Source organism: Malurus melanocephalus, unplaced genomic scaffold (genome assembly GCF_030028575.1).
Source record: "Malurus melanocephalus ecotype Western Australia unplaced genomic scaffold, MMel_1.1 scaffold_255, whole genome shotgun sequence".
Taxonomy (NCBI): domain Eukaryota; kingdom Metazoa; phylum Chordata; class Aves; order Passeriformes; family Maluridae; genus Malurus; species Malurus melanocephalus.
Window position 1 is genome coordinate 666,476 of NW_026623487.1, and position 11,333 is coordinate 677,808.

At 42.7% G+C, this 11,333-nt stretch overlaps 1 protein-coding gene across 2 annotated transcripts in view; it reads right to left on the reverse strand.

Annotated features, from left to right (window-relative positions):
• The window catches only part of NKD1 (NKD inhibitor of WNT signaling pathway 1), a 107,286-nt gene extending 98,321 nt beyond the window's left edge, over nucleotides 1-8,965 (reverse strand). The window contains exons 1-3 of one of the 2 annotated variants that reach the window (XM_057375686.1): nucleotides 8,590-8,965; nucleotides 8,417-8,449; nucleotides 7,949-8,106 (exon numbers count right to left, since the gene is read on the reverse strand). In XM_057375686.1, the coding sequence (XP_057231669.1) occupies nucleotides 7,949-8,106; nucleotides 8,417-8,449; nucleotides 8,590-8,614 (216 nt within the window). In that variant the 5' untranslated portion in view covers nucleotides 8,615-8,965. The remainder of the gene's footprint in view (nucleotides 1-7,948; nucleotides 8,107-8,416; nucleotides 8,450-8,589) is intronic. The other variant, XM_057375685.1, reaches the window with a different exon arrangement.
• Nucleotides 8,966-11,333: the final 2,368 nt, after the last annotated feature.

The following is an 11,333-nucleotide window of genomic DNA, read 5'->3' on the forward strand; positions in this document are numbered from 1 at the left end:
AATATACTTAATCCCTTTAAARCTGCCACAGTAATGCCCCCAAATGCATTAAATTCCACCCTAATCGCAAAATACAAAGTATTTCTCTGGATGGACAGTGCACAGACTGTTCTGACCACATGCCAATCCACCTCTGAGCTAAAGCAACACACACTGCCTGTATTTGTTAGACACAAGTCCRGGGATACTTGGCTGAAAATTCCAAGCACCTTAAAAGTTCTCTGCTGCAAATTTTCCTCRAAACATAATTGATCTCCCACTTTAAGGGAGGATCTCACATTCTCAAGGCATTCACATTGCAAATGATACAAGGAATGAGAGCCACTGAGCCTGCATTTAAACCCCAACCCATTAAAACCAAAAGCAAGGCAGTAGGGCTCCCTTTTCAAGGTGTAATTGAGACACCCACACCCCATCACAGTCAACTCAGTGAGTTTCAGAGTCCATTGAATCCTCAGATCAAGAGGGGTTATTGGACAAAATTACCAAACTATCGAAGTTTTGACAAAAACCAGTAAAACTAGGCTTGCCTGATAAGCCTTGTTCACAAGTATTAAATTTTATTAACAACAGCCTTAGGTTTAAGGAACAACTMTTTCTCATGTATGTTTGTCAGGAAACCACAGGGTTTTCTGTTCCTGGTGCTGAGGGGTTACTGTGTGCTGGCACCTTTTAGATATATTTTTACAGAGCTCTGCTTGGCCATTAAGGAGCTCCCCAGGCACTGATGGCATTCCAGTCTCCTGTGGCCACTGTCTGGTCATCTGAGGAGCAAAAAGATTTACACCACTGGAAGTTTTACAGACCAAAACAACAGGATCATTTACTGCCCTGTAATAAACAGACCAAAGCACGGCATCACAGAGTGGTTCAGGTTGGACGGGAACACAGGGGGTCATCTGGTCCAACCTCCCTGCTCCAACAGGGCCATCCCAGAACACAGGCACAGGAGTGKGTCCAGATGGCTCTGGAATATCTGGGASATATCCCAGTGAAGGGAGMCTCCACAGCCTCTCTGGACAATCTATTCCAGTGCTCGGTCACTGCACAGGAAGGAAACTCTTCCTCATATTCAGGTGGAAATTTCTGTGCTTTGGTGTCTTCCCACTTCCTCTTCTACAAATCAGAGCCTGGCTCCAGCCTCTTGACATTCTCCCTTCAGACAATGATAGAGCTCCCTCAGCCACCTTTCCTCAAGTGCTACAGAATCTCCCCATGAGACACTGCAGCATATCMTTCCTCGAACAAAAAGGTTCTCTATGACCAAGCCAGAAGTATTTCTGACATATGATGGGCACCTATCAGGTCATGTGAGACACAAACATRTAAAGATTAGGGAGTCTAGTTGAATACTTGTTTAAAGACATAAACATGTTGGAAAGCCAAGTCCCACGGCAAGCCAATGGATCAGTCCTTATTAAACAAAGGACATGGGGTTACATGGCAGCAGTYGATTTGGAATACCCTAACTGTACAGGATTTTCCAACTCAAAAAAAGGATGTCTCACATGGTCAGAAGTGTCACTGTAATTCCATATTGCTCTCATGGCAATAAATCCAGTAGCTTACAAAAAGTGAATCCACGGTACAACTGTAGYCCTTGCAGAGAGACCAGGGGAGCAGTGGTTGAAGGGACACAAATCATTTCCCCTTTCTCACAGCTTCCACTAAAAGCCAGCACAGCCCTTTCACCACTGGCCTTCCACCACTGCAAGAGAAATGTCATGAGATACTGCAATACAAACATGMTTTGCTGGCTCAAAAATCAGACACAATGAAGATTTTGCATTTGGAACTCGGTTACTAATTCTTCAATGGATTACAGTCCAACTCAGTGTCCCATAGCTGTAGTTACTCTGTACGAGTAAATACAGCCTTAGTTTTGCTGCCARTGTTGGCAGATATGACTAAATAAATTCACAGAGAAAGTAAATTTGACCATTCCTTCACATTAATTCTTTTAACTAAAACTTTACCTCACTTTCCATGAAAAGATAACTATAAACATCACAAGTATTCAAAGTAACTGGTATATCAAGAAAAAAAGTGTTTCCATTACAAAAAATACTAACAAAGTTTCAAGTGTTTTGCACATCTGAACATCTACCATTTGCTTTCCAACCAGGGTTTGATGCTGACATTCACGAAGCAAAATCTGTCTGCAAAGATTTCTAAAAAGGCCAACATCTGCAGCACTGGGAGCAATGTTCCATTCTGATTTAAATATCATCACCGAATATTATTTCCCCAACTTTGGAAAAACTAACTCCTACAAAGTTTCAATACTCAAGAGACTTCTCTTTCCTCTGTTCATAACTCGCTCAAAAGAAACCATAAAAGTCAACTAAGATCTTCTTCTGAAGGGTGCATACAAATAGCCACTTACTGAGCTCCTCCTGGGTCTTATTACAGATCTCAAAACCTACAGAAAACCCTTCTGTTAATGAATGCTGCTGTAAAGAACATTCCCATATGTCRACAATCATGTGCTACAAATGTCCCATTTCTGTTATAACTAAAGTTTTAGTGTGAAGTCTGCACTGCATTATTTACATTTAAGACATTAAAGAATATAACGYATTGTTGTTACTTTTCATCCCAGTTTACAGAAGAAAATAACCAAGGCCTTCCCATTCTGAAGAATTAAAGTGTCAGTAAGCCAACAGGGACTATCAGTAGCCCAAGAGATACAGATGAGGACTTGACCCAGCTACTAGAGAGAATATGTTTTCTTCTTACAAATACCAACCTAAGTAACTCCAGTTTAGAGGGGGTGGGAGAAAGAGGGCTGTTAGAGATCAAAAAAGTTCCTTTAATGAGACTGTTTGCAGAAACTTCACGGGCCATTCGGCTTTCCAATCAACATGCCAAATTAAAAGTGCACCACATTAAATCTGAAACACCTATAAAACAAGCCCTGATGAAATACAGACTGTCTTCCATCCACCTCTTCCATATGGCTAAAGCAAAGTCAACTTTTAATTTCATAACACAAAATATTTAATTTATGCTTTTCTTCATATGTCAATTTAACCTCTGGCACATAGCTTTGAAACCATATAAGGATGCCTAACACTTTCCATATGGCAACTGAATTGTGGCTTTTAATTGCACCAACTGGTATCATTCAAAGATAATTCCCTTGGAATCCAGCTTTCTGCTACAGTATTGGCCAATTCACTAATCTCATCACCATGGCACTAATACTTTCAGAGACTCTTTGATTGTTAATATTCATATTGTAATTTTCCCAAACCAGAGCTGTCAAGATATACTATGTGCACCACTAATTAAATTATCTTGGTTTGTTGGCACCAAATTTCAACACTAAATAAGATTCTGCTTTTCTCTCTCTCAATACAAAGTTTGGTAATTTTGTTTTAAATGCCATACACAATATTCTTGTGCACTAAAATACTTTTTAGTCATACCAATATCTAGCACTGCTGAATCTGTTGTTTATTTTAATCCTTGGARTCAATAAAATAATTATCTATATAATACTAACATTAATGGACTTGAAAATATTTCAGTTAAAAAGACCACTTCAAGCRGTCAAGATAGCATCCAAGGAAACTTTCATTTTTCTTGTCACCATACCAGTAAGAAGGCAGTCTTTCAACTGTCACTCTACCATGAAATGACCCCAAAGAAGTGCTACAACTAAATCTTGCATTTCAACAGCCTTTAAGCCGCAGTATGTACATAACACTAAAAAAATCTCATTTCTGTTTATTATTTTCTTTTTGGATGAATGACCTAGCCAGCTGTGTCTTCCATGAGGTGATGTATTTTTAATATGCACACACACACACACTCTATTTAACAGTGGGGGACTGGGAAAGGCTTTTTGTATTTCATTTAAGATTGATCATAGTAGAGGAACAGCAAAGTTGACACTGGTGTTGTCTCCCCTCAGTCATGGGAATGCCCATTAATGTCACTGGCAGTTACAGGCACAGAACAAATGGAGAGCAAGCCCCACCTCTGAAGTACTGATGAGCCTCAGCATTTCATACTGTATTAGYCCCAAACCAGATACTCAACTCTAATCATTATCAATTAGGGCTGAACACGAGGATCACTAGCACCAAACAGGCCAGCAGAAGTGGCAAGCTAAAGTCATTTCTACTTTACCTAAAATGATTACCTACAAKGTGGCTCACACATTGGTTTGAAATTTAATTAAAAACATGGTATTTTCTCCCTTCCCAAGCACAGATCTCAACAAGACGCAGCAGAACCTAGTAAAATCTCTTATGGCTTTGAAGATAAAAGCAAATTGAACTAAGTAAATGTCATATTTAATATTCCCCCCTCTAGCATAGAACTACTTCTCAGTTAAACAAATAAATACATGAATATTTGCAAACAATGTTGATTTCCAAAAATAGTTTGTAAAAGTAAACACACTGAATAAATTTAAGATTAAAAATTATACAGGATAATCCATGGTATCAGAAATCCTTTCTAGATACAAGTTAACTCATTCATAAAGCAGCCAAAGAAGTGTGTTCAGTTGCTCCAGCAGATTTACAGTCTCGGTGGTTTAAATTAGCTTTGAAACCAGAAGATGACTCTGGACCTCATACTTTTCATGGATGCAACAGAATTCCTTTTCTCTTTAATCCTACATGATGTGGAAGGTGCAGGCCAGCCCTCGGCCTCCAGAGTGATTAAAACACTTAGAGCAGAGCAGCCCCTGCTGGGCGGGTGGCAATGCTTTAATGAGCTCACAGCTCTCCCCCAGCACAGAGATGCAGACACACCACAAGGGTGGATTTCGGACACACTCCCCGTCCCCTGGCTCATGCCTTCACCCCATAATTGACTCACAGATCCTTCTCAGAAGAGCAGAGCTTGTGGCAATAGCTGGACATTAATTATTGCTCTTTCAGTGAATTGGAGAGGAAAGACAGATGGACAGGACATGACATGGACAACACATCAGCTACGGGAAGCCTGCTCCAGCCAAGAAACTCTCAAAGCTTCCGCTCAGGAGGAAGGTCTTGTAATATTGAACTCTCCTGGACTCCAACACCCCTTGAGTGAAGGGATGTAAAGATCTCCCCTCCACAACAATTGCAAATTCAATCACTCTAGAGAGGACTACAAATGAAACTGTACCACTTTCCTGCATTAGTCACTCATTCCTCTTGTAAAACACTCCATGAATCCCCTGAACTTCAGTGTCATCTGCCCTGTRTGATTAACTTTAGCAGAACAATTCAGCATCTGTTCTTGAGGGAAACAGCCTTCCAAATACCACCAAGACAGACTTTTTGGCCCATAGAGAGTAATATAAATCAAATTGCACTATCACATCCAAGTTCTGATAAAAATTGTTCAAGTCTTTGACTKTTCAGTCTTGAAAGCTCTTCAGACTAAGTGCTCTCCTTTCCCATTAACAGGTTCTTGGAAGTAAAGCGAAATTTCACCAAATAGGCCCTACATACTAACAAAACCACCATCAACAAAACTCTAGTTAAGGATTCCTGCTAGGAAAATTATTTCTAGGACCATTTCTTTTTTTAAATGAAGCTGGATGTTTCTGTGAATGCAGGTATTTTCATCAGTATTTGATCTAGCTCTTTCTGCCATAAGTCACAAACACAGCAACTTAATAAAAATTTTGGGGAAAATACCCATGTTTTACTGAGAAGACAAAGTTTAAGCTGTGACACAATAGAACTGTACCATTGTACAGAGCCCTGTAAGCTAATTGAACATTTTAGGATGAATTTTGAAGTAGTAAGGAGAAGAGTCCTGGGTCAATTCAAGTGCAACACCGCTACATTATGGGGGACTACACAAGTGTCCCACACAAGCCCGTGACTAACCGTTAGCAGAAGCCACTGCTATTTCTTCATCTTGAGGTGACTGAAGAACCAAGAGGTTAGGCTACAATTCCCTTTGTGTCTTGGTATAATTATACAAGAGATCAAAGAGATCTCAGAAGAGAAGCAGTCATGCAATCTCAGTTATGGAGTCAATAGCTGTGACTCCGTAATCCTTGTCAAAATGACTGTACATATGGCACATCTGGTTCCAATGTAGGATTAGAAATGCATCCTTCAGTATTCCAAAAGTTCATATTTTAAAGGAACTTTAATGTAGCTGTCACAGTGTGCCTGTGACAGGATGACAATTAAACTAAATCAATTAACAGGCTATGCATGGATACAGATACTACAAAACATATTAGGCAATAAATGGCAAATATTTTTGAACATTCAGAAATAGCTCTATAAGGATGACAGTAAAAAGCCTCACGGGAACAGGGTTTTAAACACACTTAAACCTATTTACAGTTTTATAATGTACTAAAACTGTAGACTAATATTTTGTTAATGGCTTGCTAATTGCTGAGCCATCATGAGGAGAACTTCCTCTTGAGCAAGAGGAGAAATACTGTTCTACTGTCATTCCAGCTGAGCATACCTCATGAAACTGCCAACTGAAGAGCATTGTGAATAGAAAGTGTCTTTGACAAAAGATATTTTCTCCCTCTTTCCAGAAAACAAATTATCTTTGTGGAAGAAAATACATTTCACCAACTAAAGTCAAAGTTTTCTCCTTTAACTCTTGTATATTATATCTATGTTTAGTTTGGTGAGTTGAGCTTCTTTTCTAGAAAATACATGTGAAAACCCTGACTTACAAAAAYAGAGATAATTAGAAAATAATTAAAAACATGTGGTTTTACTCTTTGCGTCTGCATCATAGTATGTACTACCATTAATGAGAATTTCTTTCTYTGGACATATTGTTTCCAAGCACAACAAATACCACTTCAACCAATCATACCTGCAAGCTGAAGGTGATTATGCTCATCAGTTACAAGCACATCAATTTCTTACCCCCTTTGTCTTTACTTCTAGTGACTCTCACACAATTTACGCTCCTCAAAATTCAATGCTGGTACAATCTAAAATGTCATCATTAGCTTTTCCCACACTGTATATCTTCTACTAACTTTAACGTCCCACCTAAAATGAAGTATTCTTGACTTGCAAGTTAATTTTTTCCTGAGACACAAGAAGTCCAGGCTTCTGACARTACAACTGGTAGCTAACAAAGCAAAGAGCCTGCAGGAGGTTTGGTGGCCCTGGCTCTGCTTGTGCTTTCAAAGGCACACTGCTTGCTGGGAAGCACAGATTCCAATCTCCCCATCTCTCAGGTTACCTTTCCAGTGATGAAGCTYTCAGGGCTTGATCCAAAGTCAATGGGAGCCTTTCAGTAAACATCAATAAGCTCTGGATCACACCCTGAAACACTACGAGGACCATATCTAAGTAATGTTAAGTCTGTTTACCTCCCATCATGCCTTTTTTGTTTAAAGAGACAACATTAAAAATAAATAACAGAAAACGGCAACTGAAACATTTCCTCCAGCCCTGCTTTACATGGAGGACTGAAGGAAAGAAGGGGTAGAAAGTGAACAGTCTAGTAACAGCCAGGATAAATGACTGGCATCATAACTCTTACAGAGAAAGTCAGCTTCACGTTATTAGCAAAGAGCAAGTAAATAACAAAAACCCTTTGGGGACTTCTCCTTGCCTGCCAAAATGTCACAGGCAAACTTGTGCACTAATCAGGGCTCACAAGCTATCWCACACTGGCTGGGTGCTGGGCTTTCCCCACAGATTCTCTGTTTGTTCCTGTTTGTAAAAGGTTTTGGTCTAATCGCACTGCCCAGACACCAGCAGTCAGGTTCCCTCACTCTTCTGGCTTTTGTACCCTCACCAAGTTTGCTCTGCAGCTCCTAACTTCATCAAAGGACTGAAGGAAACCACCCACGGGGCAGCGCCTCGGAGCAACATTAGGGCAAAGAAAACCTTCCTTTGCACAACCGCCCCTTGGGAGGGAAAGAGGGATGTAGAAAGAGCTTTTGCTTTTCACTATTTCAAAAGGAAGGGGCGGGGGGGCAGCGAGGAAGCTGACATACCCTGGCGCTGGAGAGCCTGCACACGGCGCGGTGCTGGCAGCCGTGCTGGAGTCCCGAGCTGCTGCCGCCGCTGCTGCTGCCCCCGGAGTATTTCTGCTTCACCATCCAGTCCTCCAGCCCTTTGCGAGCCAGAGAGGCGTTCACCGCAAAACTATCACCTAGAAAAGAGGAGACAATGCCGCCGCTGAGCCGCCCGCACAGCCCGCCCGACCCCCGCGGCCAACCCCGCGCCCGGCMGGGGCTGGGGCTGGAGCCGGGACCGGGATTGGGACTGGAACTGGGACTGGGACCGGGACTGGGGCCGGGATCGGGACTGGGGTTGCGACTGGGGCCGGGATCGGGACTGGGGCGGCCGCACAGAGCGCAAAACGCGGCGGAAAGTTGAGGGGAGAGGGCAGGGGGCCGAGGACAGCCAGCCGGACCGGGGGAAGGCGTTCAAAGTTACTAACAGTGAGGAGCCATCCCTACCTTCTGGACTTTCTCTGGGTTTACAAACGGCAGCTAGGCAGATCCGCAGGAAAGTGTGTGAGGGAAATAATAAAGGAAGATCGTTAGACACCAGAATAAAATCACAGTAACAAACCGAGTAAAATCTGAATAAAGGGAAGGGGCTAAGGAAGTAGCAAGTGAAAGGAACTAACCATGTTTCGAGTGAAGTTTCCCCATCTCTCTGCATTGATCTGCAATTGCGATTCATTTGACTGTTTTCAGTACGATCAGGTTCGCTTGTTGTTATTTTTTGTAGATATATAAAATCCCAGCGCGTTTAGAAATCCATGTGCTCCGCTTCTCCCTGCTAACGCACAAGCGAGCTCAAATCTCAGCTCCTCTCCTGCAGCACGGTCCGCCGTCCCCCTCTCCGCTCCAGCCTTCCTCCTCTCTCCTCTCTTTCCCAAAGACAGAGGCGGTTACAAAAGACCTTACTTCACCCACCGGGGAACATGATTGACACCTCATTGAGATTAGACCACTTGCAGGCAGCCTCCGCCTTCCCATTGGGCCGCGGCGGCAGATGAAAGGGGCGAGTGAGCCTTTTGGAGGCTCAAAAAGGAAAAAAAAAAAAAAAAAAAAAAAAAAAAAAAAAAAAAAAAGAAGAAAAAAGAAAAAGGAGCAGCCGGGGCGCGTTTCACTTCCAGCCAGGCACGGGCGCTGGGGCCGGCCCCGCTCCGCGCTCCGCGCAGCCCCGGGCGGACAATGCCCGCTGCCCCCCGGGCCGGGCCGGCCCCCGCCGCCGCCAGCGCCGCCCTCGCAGCCTGCGCGGAGCTCCGCACGGGCCAAGGGGCTGCTCCGGCCAAGGGGCTGCTCCAAACGCGGGGTTGCTCCGGCCCCCGTGGCGATCTCCGGCCAAGGGGCTGCTCCGGCCAAGGGGCTGGCTCCCCATCGGCAGCCCCGCACGGCCGGTGGGATGTCCGCACTCTGCCTGCTCGCACCCCGTGCCCGCGGCGGGGACGAACCCCTCCTGTCCCTACTTCGCGCTATCTGGGTTGCGAAGGAAGCCAGCATGTCTGGAAAAGCAGTTGTTCTGTTGACTTAGTCCTGCAAATTGTTTTTCACGGGCATCCCTTCGCACACAAGTGATCCTAATGAAGTCACTGTTAATGCCAAAATGCATTTCTCAGGGTCAGGTCCGGAACCCTTTTTCAGTGATTCAAAATGTTGGCAGCAGGAGGACAAAGTCTCTCACAGCTTTTTTAAATTATTAGTTAAGTAGATGAGCTTTACAAGCAATCTCTCTACTTTGCCAAATTATGAATGGTATATTTTTTACATATAGCATAAACTAAAAGGAAACTTGCTGTTTCATAAAGATAATTCTCACAGTCATTAAAATTTGCTTTCTTCCTCTGGCTGGTCATTATATTTCTGTTTATGAAAATCACATCTCCCTTGAGATCCTTGTAGTTCAACTAGGAGAGATAAAAGGGAGTGCGTAGTAGATTCAGAACAAGAAAAAATGAAGACTTCTGAGAATTTAACTCCAGAAACTACTAGTCAAACTATGTAGAGTTTGACCCAGATGGGCCTGGTCCAAAAACTTCAAGGCCACATCTGTGCTTTCAAATCCATACGTTTCAAGCACAGGGAGGAAGGAGTTAGACTTGGGAGCTCATCTGAAAAAAAGATTCAAAGCATATGTAGTAACACTTCTGCAGGGAATTGGGACCGGGAGAGGAGGGTCAGGCTTGGAGCTCGTTTTTAGAAGGAATTCCAAAGCACATGGATGTGGTGAAGGTCTGGTATGAAACAACTGCGCAGCACAGCCAATGCAATGCCATTAAATGGACCATTTCAAACCAAGTTGTTCTTTGGATGATTGCAAAGTCATTTCTCACATTATTCCAACTATTTATCTGTCTAGCAGAAAAAGCCCTTGCATTGTGAAATGCAGCCATTGCAACAGCATCAATTGCTTGTCAAAGCGCTAATAMCATGCATCATTTGTAGATTTGATTTTTATATATTTTAATAATTTATTTGGCCCATTTTTTATATTGTGTATTTAAAGTGACATATTTGTTCCTTTGAAGATTGTCTCTTGTTTAGGGGAGGTGAAAGAGAGGAAGAAAGTGACTTAGATGAAGCAGGCTCATTGGGACGTGAGCCTCACCTAGACTGGGAAAACCTGTAAAAACTCCCTGATCCATGTTAAGAAATTCAAAATCCTGATACCTCAGGYTGGCATATTTGCAAGCACCCTTTTAAAACTTCATCAGCAAATATTTCATTCGGAATATCACTTATCTTCATTGTTTATGAGAAAYAGAGAACAGCGTAAGTGACCCCAAATGGGATGGGTCTACCCATTCATCTTGTGAAATGGTGCCTCCATCATTCAGCTCTTGGGAATAAAATGAGGCCTTAGAAACGTCACGAGTTCAGCAGGTCTGAACAAGTGTCTGGGGGAAGAAACCCTCGCTTTCACAGCAGATTACAGAGGTCCACTTGTGTCGAGGAACTTGGGTTCATAACACAGTCACTTGTGCAAAACTGCCTTCACATACGCAAYGTTTGTTAGAGCTTAAAGCAAGGCCTTTCTAATCACAGTCCATGACATACCCTGCAAAACCAAGGTTTTCAAGGAGAGCAAATCTGACAGAAGTATCCCAAATGTCAGTAACTGACTCCATGTACAATGGGATTCATGCCTGAACTGCTTGGGCACAGGAGAAACACAATTATAAGCTGGTTATGTTACTCTAGGTATGAATCCAATTGCAGCARATTCTTCCTCCACCTGGGAAAAAGAAAGTTTTACCTACTTGTGAAGCGACAAGTCTTGCGATTCTTAGCTGTGTTTTGCTCAAATTCCAGWTGATTTCAGGAGGATTTAGCATGGTTTAAAAAGTAAACAGGAACCTCAAGATTTGACTCAGTAGAATTATAA